The sequence below is a fragment of the Parus major genome, chromosome 2 (genome assembly GCF_001522545.3).
Source record: "Parus major isolate Abel chromosome 2, Parus_major1.1, whole genome shotgun sequence".
Classification (NCBI taxonomy): domain Eukaryota; kingdom Metazoa; phylum Chordata; class Aves; order Passeriformes; family Paridae; genus Parus; species Parus major.
This window is the reverse complement of record NC_031769.1, coordinates 5,846,146-5,866,112: the sequence shown is the minus strand read 5'-3', so window position 1 is coordinate 5,866,112 and position 19,967 is coordinate 5,846,146. Positions and strand designations below refer to the sequence as shown.

At 39.9% G+C, this 19,967-nt stretch overlaps 1 protein-coding gene across 1 annotated transcript in view; it reads left to right on the top strand.

Moving 5' to 3' along the window:
* Positions 1–19,967, top strand: part of RHEB (Ras homolog, mTORC1 binding) — a 38,991-nt gene that overhangs the window by 17,766 nt on the left and 1,258 nt on the right. Inside the window, exons 2-7 of the mRNA XM_015619081.2 lie at positions 436–507; positions 6,846–6,913; positions 10,007–10,089; positions 14,272–14,328; positions 14,429–14,476; positions 14,998–15,079. Of these exons, the coding sequence (XP_015474567.1) occupies positions 436–507; positions 6,846–6,913; positions 10,007–10,089; positions 14,272–14,328; positions 14,429–14,476; positions 14,998–15,079 (410 nt within the window). The remainder of the gene's footprint in view (positions 1–435; positions 508–6,845; positions 6,914–10,006; positions 10,090–14,271; positions 14,329–14,428; positions 14,477–14,997; positions 15,080–19,967) is intronic.

Genomic DNA, 19,967 nt, shown 5'->3' with positions numbered 1-19,967 from the left:
AGTAAAAGCAAATTTGGCTAATTCTATCCAAGTTTTCTCTGTGGTTACTGAAAATTATTTTGAATTTTACTTGCTTCTTGACAGAAAAACGTTCCAAGTGTATCAGTTTGTTAAATTTAGTTCTATGAGGATTGTGCACTGCTGCTTTTAGATTTGTTTTTAGCTGGAGGAATCATTTCAATTATGCCCTGTTAAAACAAAAGCAGAACACATGCCAAATAGCTTTTGCACCGCTTTTTATATGTTCAGGAGACCCAGTTACTAGAAATAGGCACTTAAATTAAAAATAGGTCAGTTGTCATATATAGATAGTTTAAACAAACCACATGGAGCTCATATTAGATAGAAAATTGGTGTATCTACTAGTAAGCAGTGAAGTGATAACAACCTGAAGACTCTGTTTCATTCCAGATTTTTCTTTCCTTTGCTTTACAGGAAAATCTTCACTGACGATCCAGTTTGTGGAAGGACAGTTTGTTGATTCATATGATCCAACCATAGAGAACAGTAAGTAAATAACTGCCAAGCTCCTCTTCTGTACCAAACTAACTTGTATCTGAAGCCATTGGGGTTATACATATTACTTACGTGGGTATTTACATATTAACATTAAAGTCCATTAATTACCACAGAAGTTGTATTATTCTTTTAAACCAATGCTGCATTGTTGCAGCATGGAAATCACTGTGTGCATATGTTCAGCCTAGCAGCTGAACTTTGAACACTAAGTAAAGGGACACCTAATGAATCTGGCTACAATTCACCTCCTTGTATTTTATGTGTGTTGTTGAGCATCTGCTTCCCCTAATGTAGTACGTGAGGCACGTTAAATTCCTTACATCACACTATATGCAAACATGCCACCAAATCCAAGCACTCCAGTCTCACATAGGATCAGTATATCCAGATGAACAGAGAGCCAGCAATACCCATCAGGATTACACCACTATCTTAGAAGGGAGACTATGTGGCTATAATAACATGATAATCTTTTCAATTACACCTTTTACTCCTTTTCAGCAGCTGGATAACAAGGCTGGTACACAGTCAACTTACTGCAAATACTGGGTATTTGACATCTCAAGTGCTTTTGTTTTTCTTTTAGCAGTTTTTTTAAAAATAATTTTCGTACCTTTGTGAGTAGTTGGCATAGCAGGTGAGTAGAGACACTAATGCTAAAAATGCTGCCAAGAGCAAAAAGTCATTTCAGAGGTTACCTGGCATTCATTACAATCCAGCCACCTCTTTCTGAGCTAGCAGTGGCCATAAAGTACTTGAACAACTGCAGTGCTGGGCTGAGTAATGTGATCATGTTGACTTACTTTAGTCATGTGGCAAATAAAAGTGGTTTCATGATCGTGGCTCTGAGGTTCTTGTATTTTAATGACTTCTGAAACGCAGTGGTCTAGCACAGATATTTAGTGTTTTGAACTTCTGCAGTAGGATGATGTTAAGCCTATGTGATACTCTGGAAGTTTGAATGAAGCAATCAGAAGAACAAGGTTTTTTTTGAAAATATATATATATTTATATGGTATATAATTACAAATCAGTAGCTATCAGGATGTTTTACTTGGGATTATTTTATTGCTTAGAACTGAAATTCAAATGCTACTTTTTGAGAAACTAAATTTGCTTTAGCAAGTCAGATTGGATAATTTGGCCCTTGGTCTGAATGTTAGCTCCTATACAGATGTCATTAATACTAACTTTCCATCATCCTTTTTCACTTGGCTTGAATTATAAATCATGTATGTCTTGAATTAAAGCTGCTAGCAAAATACTGGGGTTTAGTGTCACTTGGGGCAGGTTATTTTTCACTGTCTGTGCCATGTAAGTGCAAATTATTTAAAGTAATCTTAATTTTATGCAGCTACATGTGAATGAGTGAAGATTGAGAGACACAGAGTCAAAGTCTTTACAGAATACTGAACCTGTGTCTTGTTTTAGGATTTTGACATGTTGGTACAAGATTTGTCTTGTTTCATCCTTTATCTGTTGTCTGTAGCTGCTGTTTGTAACTCTGTAGTTGTGTGTATCACAACTTCAGCATTTCTGAACTATACAAAAATAAACTCTAGATGAATTTTGCTCTTGTCTCTCGTAGTCTGCATTGTTTGCTTGATCTGAATTCTAAGCATTGAGCATGTCCTGGCCATGAAGACTTGTTGAGAGGGGGCATCTTGAAAAGCCTTAACTTTTCATTTGATTTCTTGTTTGGAAAACAAACATTATTAATTTGGTGTAAGTCTTGTGATCTGTGGCATGGCTGGAGGAATTTGCTTTCTGAAAGGTAGAGAATTGAAGGGTCCTTCTGACATGAGAAAACGTGGCTGGGAAGTGAATGTTGAAAAGATAAGTTATGCCCTGGGGCTCAAAACAGTGGGAAATCTCTCCCATCTTTAAGCCCCAGAATGCCTGATGGAGATAATATTTTAAAACAGACAAGAAGAATACATTCTAATTTAACACTGGAATTTAAAACTTACTGGAATTTTGTTTTCTTAAAGAAAGATGTGAAGCTAGTTTTGATGGGCTTACTATAAAATAATTCTTTTTATTTAAGAATGTAACACATTAATTTTTTTTTCCTAACTATAAAGCTTTGTTCAATGAAATCTTTGGACACTCCCAGCTGTGTTTCTGATTCTGTGTAGGGTCATAAGACACAAAGTACGTGATCAACTCTTAAGACTTTTCCTAGCTTGTGATTTCACATTTGGTGGACAACATTGGCAAAAAGGGTTGAAAGTCCAGGTTCTTATACTAGGGACAGTGTTGGAGAATGTTGCATTTTTCCAGGGCATTATAGTAAGTTGTAAAACCTTTTCAGTTTCATCTAGTGCTTGGGTCTGCATGTTTAACAAAACTTGGACATGAAAAGTATACATGGGAAAGGATTGTCTGGCCTAGGTGATTTCTGTTTTGTCTCCAGAAAATTGTTGTTGATAATTTGTTACCGTATTCTACCAGCAGTGAAGAAAGGGTAGAAAGCTGCAGTACTGCTGGTAATGCAATCTTTATCATTTTTGTCTTCAAATAATAAAACTTGAATGAAATGTTGACTGCAAAGCTAAATTGTATATAAGGCAAGCTGTACTCAAGGTCTTACAGGAACAAGCTGTGTAGTTTATAGGCTTTGAGCAATAGGAGTAAGACCTAATACTGTAGAAATTTCACGTTTTAAGGGTGAAAATCTCTGCCTTTGGAAGTGATAAAAGGAAAAGAAAGTGCATCAGATTTTGCTTAGTGTCTGTGAAAGTTAGGACAGCTTTGCTGCTACATTTTTCTCTGCTTATATTACATTAGCACCAGAAAGTTAATTTATTTCAGTTAAGGAGCATCTTGAATTCAGTGGCTCCTTCTATACCTGTCAGGAAGAGTAACTTGTATCCTGTTGTGACAGCACTGGAGGTGAGAGATAATTGCTTGGGGATCCCAACAGGAGTGACATCTCAATGGGTGACCATTCTTGTGAGAGCCAGATTGAGAAGTGAGTGGAACTACTCCTTGCAGGAATGTTGGAAAGAGAAGAAAGATCCTTGGAGAGCAGGAGTATGTGCAGGGAGTCTCTGTGGACACTGGGCTGGATGGGGCTTTGCAGGCAGATCAACTCACATGAACTAGGACTGGTGCAAATTAAAATGCAACAGTTTTACAGGAGTGAAAGCTAGAGCCTGAATTTGAAACTCACATGGGTCAGAAGGAATGGGTGATGGAGATGTGCACTTAACTACACTCACATCATCTTTGCAGGGATGTCTTGTGTTGCAAGTAAGATTACTTGATTGCCCAGGTGTCAAATGTGTCCTCCAAAGCCTGCCTGGCTGCTTTTTAATTTTTGTTGCAGTTTCAGAGGGCCTTCTAGCATTGTTTCACAGCTCTGTGATCTTAATTTTTCCCCTAAATGACCTCACTAACTCCCTAAGGAGAGGAACATCTTCCCCCATGCTTCCTACCTCCATCCCATGTTTTTTAATACAAATGTGAGTAGAAGCATATTAGAAAGGGGCAGGAGGCTGGAGGACCCCTACTAGTTGTGGATGGGGTACTTTTAGGTTTAGATGAGTCAGACAGAGAATCTCCAAGGCTAAATTTCTACACATGCCTTGGCAACTGCACTGGAAGGGTGAACTGTGCTTCTCTCAGGAGCTGCTGGGGAGCAGCCTTCTAAGGGGTGCAAGTGAGGCTTGTGAGGAAAACTAAAAATAGCTCTGTTGCATCACACCATCTCAGTGTTTTAAAAGATGTCCTGGTAGATTAGTGGCAGGCATTGACTTTGGAATGAAGGCAAGTAGAAAGGGACACAGGAGGTGGTAACCGAGGAACCCTTGCAAAGTGGTTGTATTTAGCTACCAGCCAGATTATGGCAGTGATGTTACATCACTCCTGTACCTTTCCTTGGTATCACTATTGATCTAAAGGCCTGCAGTTTTTGCCTGTTACTGTTTGGGATTTTTTTTTTTTTTTAATCATAATGGCTTGTTTCCACAGCAGCTGTCACTGAATTGCACATTCAAATAATTTCATTCATGCTGGTCTAATTGCAATGTACTTGATCTTCAGGTAGTGATGATCACCAGAGTTGTGTGGCAAGGTATAAGAATGTACTGTTCCAAAAATCTGTGTTCCAGGTGATGAGCAGTGTTTTGGAGATGCTCACATTATGATTTAATGTCAGGTCAGGTCTGCTGAAAAGTGTCCTTGGCCTACCAGAAGAGGCAAATTGTGCAGGCGTCATATTGTTGTTTGTCTTGTGCACAAGCACAGCAGATGTCCCAGGATGATAGGTACTGGAATTGGAAGTGAACACTTTGACTGGATCAAGGGGACCAGGATTTTCACAAAATTTAATTCTTAACTGGGAGTGTTTTTAAAAGCTTCAGCAAAGAAATGGAAGTCATTAGCTGTGACTTCATCAAAGCAGGTTTGTCTTCACACAGTGGGCTGTGCTTAGTGCTGCAAGGCTCTGCACTGCACTCACAGCTTTTCTTACCAGGCTGTGGTGACTCCTTCACTGTTTCCCTTCTATCTCTGTCACACTCTGCTTTCAGTAATGATGATGATGACATTGTTGCTGCATCTCTTCTAGGCTTCTAGAACAGTCTGAGAAAACTGCCGTCTGTCTCTTTTTAAATATTAACTTCATGATGCCCTTGAAGCTGCTTTGACTGCAGAGTGCTTTGATGTGTATGTGAAGTGTCAAGAGACTGGGGAGGCTGTTACTTGCACACACCTGTAAATGCAGTGTGTCTCCAGAGGAGTCTGTTTTCCCTCTGACTCCAAGCAGTGATATTGTATATAGCAATGCTGCCTGCTAACATCTGTTCAAACAGTTTGTCCTCATCACAGCATCCATCCAAGCCAAAGAGCTGTTGTGGATCTGTGTTTCATAAACTAAAACTTTTGTGCAGTGATAACAACATTATCCAGACTGATTTGAGGGCAGCACATGTGCTAAAGCAGCTATCAGATGATAACCAGGGTAATGCAGGAGCTCTCTTTGAGGCTCCATTTCAAATGTCATTTGCTGATCTTGTATTGGAAACTATAGGTACACTTTACACTATTGATTTAGACACTTAGCTTTAATTTAGACATTTAACTTGGCTTTGCTGTTTGAATTGCTCCTTTTTTGGATTGGATTTATGAGGTGGGTTGAAACCTCCAGTTTCAGCTATTTCAGCCCACTTATTCAAGATAATGCTCACATTGTGGGGACTTGACAGAGCAATGAGCTTTGGCTGGGAGGAGGAAAGTTGGCCAACTCCATCAACTTCAGGCGTGGGCAAGGACTGCACAGCGGGGTCAGGAACGTTCAGCTGTGCAGCTTTGGGAAGCTGTTGTCCAACTCAGATCACCTAAGTGCCCTGTTCATCTGACTCTGTTTCTCTGCTCATCACTGCAGTGACAGATGAAGTTTCTGAGGACTGTTATTAGTTGGGAAAGCCACCCCAACTAGAGGATAACACAGACTTTACTCAGTGTATCAGTAGTGCCCAGCAATGCCATCTGGAGTGTGTCTTGAAGGCCACACGAGATGTCCAGAGCCAAGTTTTTGTGCTCTGGTTGGGCCATTATTCCTGCAAGAGCTGTGACACTGTTTGCTTTTGCAGTTGCATAACACAAACACTGAGTAAGATTCCTCAGCTCACAGCGCGTTGGCATTTCATGAATCCAATGAAGAGCCGCAATTCTCATCACTTTTAGGGACTTTTAGGAACTGAATGTACTTCGTGACTGGGGACTGCATAGGCTGGTAGCTACAGCAAATGTGAAAGCAACATGGTGAACTTAGCTAATTGTCATCATTTAGGTTTAATATAATCATAAGTTCTCTGTGTGTTTTAGCCCCCAAAGATTTTTCCTTTTTTCAATCCAGATCACTTACTTCATGGTATTTACATTTGGGAAATTTATCTTGCTAAACTGCTTGGAAAGCAAGGAAAAGATCCTATAATAAGTTCAAACTTAGCTTTGATGCCAACTGAATTTAAGTGTCTTGTGTTACCACAAATTACAGTTGTCTGAATCTTGTAAAAATGCATGGAAATCCCCCTTTTTATTCCTCTTATTCCGTTTTTCTTTTTAAGAGAGCAAAGAAGAAGCTGCTGCATCCAGTGTGAGAATCATCTGAAATTTCAAATCTTAAATTTCTGAGTTTTTCTATCTGCAATAGACTAGTTGAAAGTACAGTACCTGATCAACCTTTTATTGCTACTTAAAAACCTCTAACTGGAGGTCTTTTTCTTCATGCTTTGGCTGATGATAGCACAGACAAGTGACTTCTGATCTCTTCGTGGTGTGTAATTCTGACCTGTTTATGTGTTTCTTGTTTGTTCTAGCTTTTACAAAACTGATCACAGTAAATGGCCAAGAATATCATCTTCAGCTGGTTGACACTGCTGGCCAGGTAAGTTAATCTTTCTTTGAATCTTTATTCTTAGTTATGACAATAGGTATTCATGCTCCTGTTGAGCTAAGTTGGTAGTGACTGTGCATTCAGAGGTGAAAGTTAGAAATGATCCTGACTTATTTAGACACTAAAGAACTTTTTCTGTAGTGTTTAAAGGTTTTGGTTCATGTTTGGTTACTGGGTTGTTTTTTTTTTCCCTATCTATTGAATGAGTGCCTAAAAAAGGGAAGAGGAAACTACCTTAATTCTGATGTCCTAAAAGTTCTTCAGTAGCTTGTGTGATATTTAGAGAGTAAATGAGCAGTGTTGCTTTAGATGACAAATGGTGCTTCAGTAAACCATGGGGAAATTTTTCCTGGCTTTTTCATATTTGTCTGCTCCAGCTACACTACCATGACTTGTATCCATGGAGCAGTCATGGGGAGCAGACAGATTCATGTAGGTGGTACTTAGTGAGTTACCAATAAACTGCTGCAGTTTGTCTGCATTTTAAGATGATGGTTCACATGTGTGTCCGAGCTCCACATAATGACAGGGAGCAGGTGTCCTGCAGCGTGCTGGGGAGCTTTGGGAAGTGCAGGTGGTCATTATTTGCAGGTACAGGTGTTCATTACACGGTGCTGCTTGGCTGAACCCATGCACGAGAGTGCTGCATTTTTTGAGAGACTCTATATTAGGGAAAAAAAAACTCATCAGGGACCACTAAACCCCTGTATTTTTATCCTGTTTTTTTTTTTTTTTTTTTTTGCTTACATGCTTTTGCCTTCCATGATCTCATACTATGCCTTTGGGTTTTTCCAAACCATCAGTAGTGTTAAACAATGTTAGTGTTGTAAAATACTCTGCCAGTACTTAAAGCTTTAAAGCTGCAGGATGCCTGCTCATAACTGAGAGACTCTTTAGAGGGGTTGGAGCTTTCTAGGTATGTTTGATTGCTTTCTTGGAAAAGAGCTGTGTGACTGGGGAATAGTCGTGCTGTATTTATATGGTGTCAGCCCTTGGTGCTTATCAGCAACATGTGTAATCACTCAGAGGTGTCTGAGCACAGCACCAGCCACATGTCCTGGAGTAGGATTGCTGGATGGGGAATGCTCTGTGGAGGAGAGGGTGAGAGAGGGGCAGGCTGAGGAGTGTGAGCAGCAGAATGAGCTCCATAGGTGTCACTCACTGCCATTGTAAGTGCACTTGCGTTACAGCTCCAATTGTGTAGCGTAGTGATAAAAGAAAAATTCCTTTTTGAGGAGGAAATTGCCTTCTGGGAAGGCACTGTGACTCACCACTAACATACCTCTATTGCTGAGGATTGATTTAAAGTTATACAGTATTGTGGAACCTAAACAGCTTTTTTCCCAGCCTGTGGTTATTTTCAGATTTAATTCTTCATGGAATGATTTGAACTTTGATTTCTGGCACACAGGGTTAGAGGGGAGAGATGATGTTGGGTTATGGAAGGCGTGGCTTGGACAGATTTAGTTCTCAAGTCTTTCTTGCTTAATGGCCCATAGGGAGTCCTCATGTGTATACAGCACAGCAAGAATTGTATTGCAGATTTGTTACAAACTTTTGAAAACCTGGCTATGGCTTGAAAAATTGTAGCAACATTATTTTATCACTTGACAAATTTCTTAATTTGACCCATAAGTTGCAGTGAGCATAGCAGCTTTCCTTCCATCTCCTAAAAAGCTAAAAATAAAGTCGTGAATTAGGAACAGTTGAGATCATGGCACTTATTTTTCTTGGTATTCCTCCTCTGTCTTGTGCCTCTTTATTTTCCTGGTTATTTACTGAGCTTTGTGCAGTACAGTTCAACAGGGGGCTTGATACAGGGTCACAGAAGAGGGGTGTAAAAGGAAATCTTACCTAACACCAAATTCCAGCTGGGGCAGTCCTGGGAAGTTCCAGGTAAAGTCAAGCCACTACAGAGTTGCACTTTCACCTTTTTTACACAGACTTAGCTCAGATCCCTTCTGTATTGACTTTGGGACATCACATCCAACTGGAGTGGCACTTTGGCATTTCAGAGGAGATGGGGGAGGGCTGCCCTCAGTGTGTAGCAATAAAGGCAGATGAGGGCAGCTTTTGCCAAGGGTTATTCTTTCAAACTTTTTTTGGCTGGATCTGTGAAGTTGATTTATAAAGAGTTTTTCCTCTTCTGCCAGTAAGGGAAGTTTGATTCCTTTTGGCTGTCTAGATTTAAGCTGTGTGATTGCACTGCTCCATCTGTTCAGCCACGACAATAACAGAGAGGTTATTTGATCTTCAGCTAAAATTAACATCTTCCAAAGCATAGGTTTAACAATCTGAGAACTCATACATTAGGAAGTATGGCTCTTGTCAGAATGGAAATGTTTCCTGGGAATATCTGTTGGAACAGATTTTTAACATTGGATCCATAGTATTTGTGTTGCTTTACCTGCAATATGTCAGTCTGTTTTGTTTGCCTATTTGGTCAGTCCTTTTCTAGAGAGGTAATAAATTAATTGAGTAAAGTTTCTGGTGGTTTTGCCTGTTTTTTTATTTATGTAAACACTTGTCCTATAATGTAACTTTCAGTTGTCATAAAGCAACTAATAACTGTATTTTTTTGCATTTGATAAGCATTAGTTAGTAAGCCACAATTATTCACTTCTTACCAGATTCCTTAGGTAATTTAGATGTGATCAGTGTCACTTGAAATTACAAACTGCTAAATCCTGTTGTCAGCTGTTGAAATTAAGATTTTGAAATGTATCACCAGCAAGATAAGAGGCATAATTGCTAATTAGTGGTGGGACGGAGTGGATGTTTTGTCCTAATACAAAGGAATAATTAAGCAGGATAAGAGGATTGGGAAGAGCTTCAGCTCATCCATAGTCTTAGAGGGAATAAACCATCAAAGCTGTAGATTAAACTGTAGAGTATACAGATGGACTTAGAGCTTTCACTTGGTTTGGTAAAGATGCCACATGTGACATTATGATGAAAAAATTCTTAAAATTCTACCTATACAAAATGTCTTAGAGATATGAGCAGCTTACCTGATGGTGATGTGATGGCATCAAGGTCTGAACTGTGGCACCCTTAATTTTAAATGCAATGTTCCTTCCACAGGATGAATACTCCATATTTCCTCAGACGTACTCCATAGACATCAATGGCTACATTCTTGTTTATTCAGTCACGTCAATAAAAAGGTAATAAAAATCTATTGTGTTCTTCTCTTTAAATATTTTCTGGGTTTAGCTCCTGCCTCTGCTATTTTTTGTGCGATTATTTCAATTAATCTTGCTCTCTTAGAAGTATAGTAGGAGTGAATATTAATGTTTTTCCAGAAATGTCCCTTCAGACCCAAATCTAAAGGAAACTTTGCAGGCTAATGTGCAAGGTACCATGTAAGAAATGAGACAGTCTTAAACTACATTGTTTTGAGGTGTAAGTAAAGGTACAAAGGATCATTTCAGAAATGAGTTCATTGCTCTTGCATCAGATACAAGGGCAGACATAAATACGAAGCTGAAGGGCACAGTACACTTGTGTGAAGTGCTCAATTAGTTGCTAGATCATTCCTTCAGCCTTGTGGCTTTTTACAGTACCTGAAATTCCTTTGACTTCTTGTATTGAATTGTCCTGATTAACCATAGAAATATTCATATAAACAGCAATTGATGACTTTGGACTGTAGATCTTCTCTTGGCATTCTGCTGCAAATAATCCTCCATGAAGGTTGTCCCAGAGTATCCCTCTTGTCCTTGCTGTTCCCTGTCCAGAGTCCATCGTACCTGGAGTCATGTGAGACACATCAAGCTTTTGTGTGGCTTTGTCATCTTCTGTTATTTCCTCCATTCCTCTGGTCATCTTGCTTTGTTTAAATACTGCTTATTCTTGAATAGGTGTTGATTTTCTAATATTGTACAGCATCTTTATTAGGTCAGCTGAATATTTTCTGAAATTTTTGTTTGAAGAAAGTGATTAAGACCTTAGACCTTTCTGTCTCAGCAAGTACAAGAGAAGTTGATGTTTACCTTCTACTTTCAAGGCAGCTGATAAGCTTTTTACAAGTGCTGAAGTGTTTCATATATTTTCATCTGAATCAAACAAAGCTGGTCATTTCAAGCTCTTTGATAGACTATCATAAAATACAGGTAAAGCAACTTGCCAGTTGGCTCTTTTTCCTTCACAAAGGAAGGATACAGTCTGGCTATAAACTTCTGCTGCTTGCAAGTTCTTTAATGTTGAACACATTTCACAGTTGTTCATTCTTGGTTTTCATCTCCAGTTCTGAAGTAGAGAAGGGCAAGCACGTGTTAGGCTTTTGTGTGTCTAGAGATGCTGAACTATCAAACTCTGTTGGGTCGAGGTTTTTTAGTGAGAGGTTCAGTGTTGGTGCTGAGTAACTTGTATGAAATAGGAGTCAGTATTCTCTGCCTTAGGTAGACAATGCTCCACTCCTAAAGCAAATACAAAAAATCATTGATAAATGGGTGAGGACAGAAGTGCCTTTGACTGAAGCTGATGTACATCGCTCAGAGGATTCTGTGCTGTTCCCTGTTTGGCAGCTTACGGACTTGTTCCTTCTCATCTACTCCAGTTGTTGCCTCATGATGTCTTGAACTCACCAGGTGAAGAAATGAACATGTTTTCTGTGCTAGCATTCAATCAGTTAAACCAAGTTATGGTAAAAATACAAACAGGACAGACTAGCTTAAGGCTGTAGTTCAAAAGTCTTTTCATCAGTATTTAATCTTGATCAGTTTATTCCAAGTTTTTATTATTGTTACTATTTCTTCCTTAAAATTTCAAAATGTTCATGATCCTGTTTTGTTCAATTCCTTATGTTCTGTATCAACACAGTGTTTAGGTGATAGGAAAGATCTTCCACAGAACTCTGGTAGCTTTGATGACTTGCCCAGACAATGAGATCAGTCATCACCTGTCCTGACTTCTGTCAAAGTGTGTATATTGATCCAGCTGGGTGAGAGCTTTGACAGCAGACTTAATAGAAATGCTCTTTTCAGTTACCAGCTTCCCTGCTAACCTCCAGGGGGAAGTTTAAATAGGACTTGAATGAAAGCTAATGCCCTACATTTTTCATATTCCCAGGCTCTAAGCAGCAAGGTTACTGGAAGGCTTTTGCTCTAGTTCAGCTTAATTAAATTCCAATTTTGTATCTTGCTAGGTTCCATGATTTTGTGTAACACATTTATCTGACAGCTAGTAATGTGGGGTTTTTTTGTATTTCACACATTGAGTTGTTTGCTGTAACCCATTTGCTTGACAGAACTGGAAGGGACCTCTTGTAGTCTCCAAATCCCACAGTTTCACAGCTTGATGTGATGGTTCTATTTTTGGATTGGTCAGTCCTTGCTTCTTTTTGTCCTTGCTCTTTTCAACATTATTAGTTTGGAAAGCTTTCTAGAACATTAATTGGTCAAGCTACTTTCATTCCTGGCAGTTCTTAGCAACTTGTTTCTGTGTCAGAATTGTGTTGGAATTTAAATAACACTTCTCCAATGGTTTTCACCTTGTTTTGTTAACAAGGATCAGCTTTTTATTTGTAGTATTTTCACTAAAAAAAGAAGTTTGTGAACAATCTTACACAAACAGATAGACACCCAAAGTGGGGCAATGGAGAGCCCAGGTTCAAGAGCTCCTGGCTGCATTGTACATGAGAGCCTCAGGCAAAGACTGGCTAGGGTGTGTTTTTGCGGTGTGGTGTGTTTCTGGCTTAGCTGGAAACAACGCACCTAATAGTGGAAAGGAAACTGTGATTGTACTGTCCTAGGGATTCAATTAGCCTGTGGATAGGGTGCTAAGATCTTTCTCCTTGCTTCAGACTGAGAAACAGTTTTGTGGTCTGCAGCAGATGTGTTTTGGTAGCATTTTTATTCATTCAGTTTGCAGGTTCACATAGTTCTGTGTGTAGCGATGCCTCTCAACACTTGTCACAGCCAAGCTCCATTCAGCTCTTATTTTCTTAATAATTATGAGCATCCAAGATGAGTTCTCAAGACTAGAATTTCACTAAAACTCTTTCAGCATAAGCTCCTTGTGTCCCTAAAGTCCTTTCATTGATTCCACGTTTTTCATTGATTCCACATTTTCCATGGTGTAATCTGTAGTATCCTACTTGAGTTACCAGTAGCAATTTGTGCCAGACTAAGTCATGCTTCTGTTTACAAAGGACTCATTTTCTTGATTGGATACACTGAAACTATTAGCTGAGCATGGAGAAGCATTGTGTTCCACACAGTCTCAAATATTATTGCTGGAGTCAGACAAATTTACCTACTTGACAGAAAATCCATCTTAAATGTGGTAGAGTTTATTGTTCTAGAAGTGAGAAGTTTTACTGCTTTGAATGGTGTTTTTAGGCACCAGGTCTTTGATTGCTCTGAGCTGGAAGTGTGTTTGAGTGCTGCTCTGTTTTGAAGAGTTTCAGTTCTAATTGAAATGCAGTACAAGTCAAGACACTGCCTGTAGCTAACAACCCCTTGGAAACTGGAAAAGTTTTGGTCTCTTTTCTGTTGTCTTGTTGCATGTCTCATCCCTGAGCTTATGCCTCTCTTAAATCCAAGTTGTGCATTTCATGTAGCAGCATTTTTTCCATAGTGTAACCAGAGGAGTGCAACATCTGCTCTTCAACCCCACTTATAGCTTGTTCTCAAAAGTAGTAAATATCAAATGCAGTGGATTTTGTTAGTGAGGTTTTTGACTTGATATTCTATAGTACTGCATCTTACCTCCTGTCATCCAAACTTCACCAACATGGTAGAGGAACAGACAAAAAGTATTTGAGTAATCACTGTTTCAGTGCCATCTTGCAGATCAGTTTACTCACTTTCCATAGAAAATTAGAATTTTAGTTCTTTTCGGCTTTTACATAAATAAACTTTATTATTATTTATTATTAGTAGTAATTATTTCATATTAAATATATGAACTAAATGTTCATTAAAAACAATGTGTTCTTTTAAGATGGAGCTTGCCTAACTAATAACTTTTTCTTCCAATTTGCTTTAATTTGACATACTCATCCAGGACTGTTGGATTGCAGCAGTTAAATTTCTCACTGCAGATACAAACCAGATGAGTGGTGGGAGGGACTTGGGATGATTCTGTGTTAGATGCATCAGTCCTGGATAATATTACTTATTTCTGCAAATACCATAACTGGGGAGGCTGTAAGGGTAGGCTCAGGCTGGTCTCTGCTGCTGCTGGGACCAGTTTGCTGCTGTTACACATTCCAGCATCTGTGTAGTTGTGCATACATAGAGTAACTTTTAAACACAACCTACATATGCATTTAATTGCTTGTGTATTGGGTATTGAGGATAAACATCAGAGTGCATGTGTGACTTCATCCCTTTATTTTGCAGTTTTGAAGTGATAAAAGTTATCCATGGCAAGTTATTGGATATGGTGGGAAAAGTCCAGTAAGTAGTGACACTTTCATCTCATTTCATTGCAGGCATGTTGCTAGTGCTTTGTTCAGTATACTGTAACTGTTCTGAAGTTCTGAACTTTCTTTCACAGAATACCCATTATGCTGGTTGGGAATAAAAAAGACCTGCATATGGAACGGTATGTGAACTCCAGAATGTGGGAAATGCAAGGCAGCAGCCCGCATTCCTGTGGCTGCAGCGCGCTGGGTTTATTCTTGGCTTTCCAGAGCTAAAATCAAATTTTAGGTCAAAATAAGTTACTGGCAAAGGAATTGTGTTCAGAATGTGAACTACGAGCCATGAACTTCTGTTGTAATGTTGATTTTTGCAGTGAGGTTCCAGGGACAGTCATTTAACACTCTGGGTTTTTTTCAAAGTAAGTATCAGAAGTGTATTTGTCATAGCAGCAATACCAGATATTATAGATTATGAAAACAAAGCAATACTTTGGGACAACTGCTTTTCTGGGTCACAGAGCAGTTTTACCTGGCCCAGAAGTGCATTTGACAGCAGCCAAAAGCAAATGCTTTGGATCAGACTTCACAAGACATTCCTATTACAATACACTTAAGTGCTTTGGTACTCTAAGGTATTTTTTAACATATCAGATTCCAATTCTTCTGCAAGTTATAAGAAAGATATTTTTCTTTCTCTGGTCAGGGTGATCAGCTATGAAGAAGGGAAAGCTTTAGCAGAATCCTGGAATGCAGCTTTCTTGGAATCTTCTGCTAAAGAAAATCAGGTAATGGATTTAAGAGTCACTTTATTCAAATAGCAGTGTAATGGATGACTCAGAGTTTCACTAAATAAGGGAAGCTAAAATATTTGCATGCACTGTACAGATATTTTGTGTAGATGGAAGCAGAACAGCTGTCTGCACTCAGGTATATGTACACAAGTTTTTCCCTGCAAGTGTCAATGGGAGGAGGAAGTGAAAGAACTGAAAGTTCAGCTTGACTGAACATATCAGAACACTTAGTGACAAACTCATATCCACAAGGTGGGTGGAACAGGGTCTTTCACCTTAAACAGGAGTCACTGCTGGCAGAGCAGTGAGGTGGTGTAAGAGGATGAACCCTCGTGTTTAAAGTGCTGGGCAGGCTGAGTCGCTCTAATGGGGGAATAATCATTTTGGCTGATTATGGTCAACAATAGTACAAGTTACTTGAGTGAAGCTGGATTTTTCTCTGAAAGAAAAACTTGGATTATTTTTTTGCTATGGGATATAGAACACTTGGAGTTAGTTTATCAGTATTTCTGTTTCTGGCTAAGACTTGCATTAACCTTGTCAAAACGGCACATGATGGAAGCATGAAATTTCTCAATATCTTCTCTCTATTCTGGAGAGCTTCAAATGCATACCAGAGGAAATTAAATTGACAGTGTAAAGAATAAACCTGTTAAAAATGTCTGGTCTTTTTTTTCCACCCCTTTAAATAGTTTAATACTTCTGGATTAGGCAAAGCTGTTGCCTGCTCTCTTTCATTTGGCATATGTTCTCAATGTGTAATACCACAGCAATCCATATCCAGCAGAAAAATATCTTACTGATAACTTTTCTGGAGTTTTTATTGTTCTTGAACCAAGGAGAAAAATGTCATGTTTATTTTTGTAAAGAAGCTACAAGCTTTGTAGGATGCTTGTTATGTCCTGTATGTTAACTTGCTGCACTGACAAAGTCCCCTGTACTGCCAGGTATTTGTGTTACTGTATTAAGTTAAGCTCCCAGCTGGAGTTTATATATCAAATGTGGTACCCTTCAGGGAAATCAGAATGGCAGTTGTATGTCAGATAGTCAAAATCCTGGACAGTCCTGGACAAATCCCACAAAAAGAATTCAGAAGTCCTGTGCATTCTGGCTGTCAAAGATCTTCCTTTCTGCAGGATCCTTCAGAACAGTGATCACAGGTTGCTGTAAATTCCGTCCCTCTGCATTTAGGAGCAGGTTGTTAGAGGCAGGTGCCAGAATACAATTCCTGCTTCATGCCTGCTATATAATACACTTGGGTACACTTGGTAAATTTGTCCATCTTCAGAAGTCTGGCAGATCAGATGTCACTTCTGAGACAGGTGCCCACAGCATGTGACCATCCTTCAGGCTCTCTGGCGTGTTTCCTTTGGAGGCTTGGGACATGTGGAATAAAGTGGGAAGGAGCCCAACACTGGCACAGCTGCCTCAGTCTTCTCATACATCTCCAGCTCTGAAGAGGTGGAAGATGGAGTTTTGAGAGCCAAGTGTAGAGTCTGGAGTTGTGAGGTGCTGTGGGAGAAGGAGACACCAGGAATTGTAACATCCCTCCCTGTGAGTTGGAGCAGTAGCACTTCTGAACTCATTTGGGTTTTCTCCTCCAAATCCTAATCTGACAGGACTAAAAGTGCTGATACATAGACTTCTGTCAGGACAGGGTATCTTCTCTTACTCTCAAGCTGTGTCTGGTCTGGGGGGGGAAGGGTTTGTTCTGAACTGGGTAACAAGCTGTGTTGTCATTTTCCTGGTACTGAGTGTTCACCTTATATAAGCCAACATTGCTGGAAAATGAAGTTGGTTGGCACTTTCTGTATTGAGGTTCATCCAAATAATCACCTGCAATGGCTTGGGTACTGCAAATGTAACTGGACTATCCAGATTAATTCCAAACTCCTTCCAAAAGTGCTTCAGCTTCTGTTTGCTTAAAAGAAAGCTGGTTTATGCTTTAGGAATGAGCTAAACTGGATGAGGGATTTGGAACCTGAGCAGAGAGTTCAAAGCTTCTTGACTGAGGGTATATCTGTTAATTCTCTCTGAAACCAAGACCCATCTGTATTTGGAGGATTTGGAGCAGAAATGTGACAATTTCTGGTGTGCTGGTCTGAGAGTGGTTGTGTACATGATGCTCTTCACAGTGGTGAGGAGAGGGGATGTCCCTGATAGCAAAGGCTTTTTTCCCCTCTTTTCTACCTTTCTGCTTTAACCCCTCTAAAAATCCATTTTGGAGCATCTGTGAGAGTCCATGGAGCATAAATAACCAAATTACACTGGGCAATTAAAATAGTTCTATAGATTAACTTAAACAAACTGCCTATTCTGCCAAGAGTTATCAAAAGATAACACATCCCAGAAGTGGCATGACTTGGAGTAGATGGAAAGTGAGAGAGGCAAAGATGAAAGCTGTGGTGATGATAAATGATAGTGGCTGGCAGGAGTTCTCAAGGTCAGATAAACTTGAGTATGTGCCAGTTCCTCCAGACATGTGTGACCTGGTAGGACTTTGGGAGGAGTCTGCATATCACCAGCACATCAGTCATCAAGGGAAATCCCTGGGCTTTGGGAAGGCAGTCCTGACACTTAATGGAAAAGACTCTGTGATGACTGCTGGGCTGTTACTGTCATATCTTCTTAAGATGCTTAATTATTGCCAGACATCTTGAGCTGCTTCAGCTAACTTCAGGAATTTCAAGTTTTTTTCTTGTGGAATTCCCTAGGCAGTGACATCTAGGCAGTAATAGAGTGCTTCATCTTAATCCTGGTGCAATAAAGTCACTCTTGAAAATACAGCTAGAATCCAAAGTGGTCTTAAACCCAGGTGAAGCTGGAAGCCAACTTCTACTGGAAGAATTTAGGAAGTAACAAGCAGCTAAATTGTGTCCATCCAGTTATGCAACATGCATTAGATAAATCACGTAAGGAGCAAGGAAGTAGCAAAAAATTTGTTTCTTACCAAAATGGAGCTCTCTTAAAAACTAATTGCTTGGTTGTGCTTCTTTTTTCAAGGGCAGCTTCGTCTTGGAGCTCAGAAGATGCACTGCTTAGTAAATGCTTCAGAGTAGTTTGGAATCCAGGGTTCTGACATGTTTGGAATGGCAAAGGATGGGGAGAAAAAACCCTCTTTTACCTACCTGGCTATTGTTCGAATTCCTGTGCCCAGTTCTGTGCTAGGATAAATCAGTAGTGTGAGCAGCTGAGAGTTTCCTCCTTGAAATAGCAAAACACTTGCCAAAGGGTGACTCCAGCACTGTGGGCTGGATTTGGGTGGTTGCACCCTCCTGCTGGCTCCTGGCAGCACATTCCTGCCCGTGCAGGGAATTTGCCTCCCGAGCTGCCTGTCCTGCTCACACCGAGGGCACATCTGCAGCAGCAGCTGAGCCTCTGGTGTCCCCTGCTCGCTGCTGGGCTCTGTGGGCAGCAGGTGTTGCCCAGGCTGGCATCTCTTCTGTTTGCTCTGGGAGAAAGGTAGAGGGAAAAGCCAGATGGCTTCCTGTGGGCTGGGTGTGACCCACATTCCATAATTGGACCATATGGAGGCAGATGCATATAAAGTCTGGCTGCATCCTTTATTCTTTGTCACAGAACATCTTCCTGTGTTGTTTAAAGGGTCAATCTAAAACTCTTCAGCATGTTTGAGCTGAATTCCAAGGCGTTCACCGTAGGACAGTAATTAAACCTTCACACTGAATCTATATTTTCTGTGAAATGAATTAACATACCCTGTGAACTCCTACATCTTAGTGCTTCAAACAGCTCATCTTTGACGGAATGTACAGCTTTTTGGTTGACAGAGTAAGTTGTGGAGTTTTAATGGGTGCTGTGACACATGGGCAAAAAGAACTTGAGTGTTAAAATGAAACCACTGAAAATTTTGACTCTAAGAAAATGATGGTGCAGTATATTTGTAAATCAGTGCACCACCAGGTTTTGATTAAGGGAAACTTGTCATTAGTGGAAGCAGTTTGATAGCAACTGCAGTCCTGGCCATGGTTCTACTAAAGTCTTAATTTGCCCAGGAAATGTGTTGTATCATTACTGAACTAACGAGCCAGTTCTGTTGGGATTGCAGGAAACTCCATTATATGGAGGAATACCCTATTTTCCAGCTGCTGAAGTACTTTAAATAGTTCCAGAGATCGTACTGTGCACAAACAGTATATATGTGGGAAACTTGAACATTAAATCTAATCTTGTTAAGATTGCTGTGGGGCTTCAGTCAATGAGATTAATTTGGAAGTGATCCAGTTAAGAATTATGTCTTGTGGAGGTGGAAAAACATCTGTTAAATCAGAGTATGTAGCCATAAATCACAGGGTGCTCTTCAGCCTGCTGCTTAAAACCAGCAAAACCCCCTTTTTATCCTCTTTCTAGCATGACTGCTTTTACATAAATACTTTCCTGTGCTTGGAATTCCTGAAGTAGATGGCCAGAGGTTGAATCAGATGGCAGCCTGAGATGGTCAGGAGATCATTTCCAAGCTGAAGATGCACACATTGAAGCTCTAGTCATGCAGTTCAGGCTATTTAAAATGTAACCCCTTTTCTCTCAGGAGATCTTTATCAAAGGATATTGCTTAATATTAGTGATAGTTCAGTTTGTGCTTTCCCCTTGTGTCCTTGCACCATGTCTAATACTGATCTTACTCATAGGGACAATGAGAAAATCAAGTGTAATAAAGTCACCCCTTATACTGAGCTGTGCAAAGTCAGTGTTGAGACCTGAAAAATCTGCTGCCTTCTGTAATTGTTCCTTATCTTAAAGATTACTGAGAGCAAACGGATTGGTTTATTTTCTGGAGCAGCACAGCATCCAAACATTCTGTGCTGTCAGTCACCAGGGCAGGCTCACCAGGCAAAGTGAGGTGATTTCAGTTATTAGCTCTGTT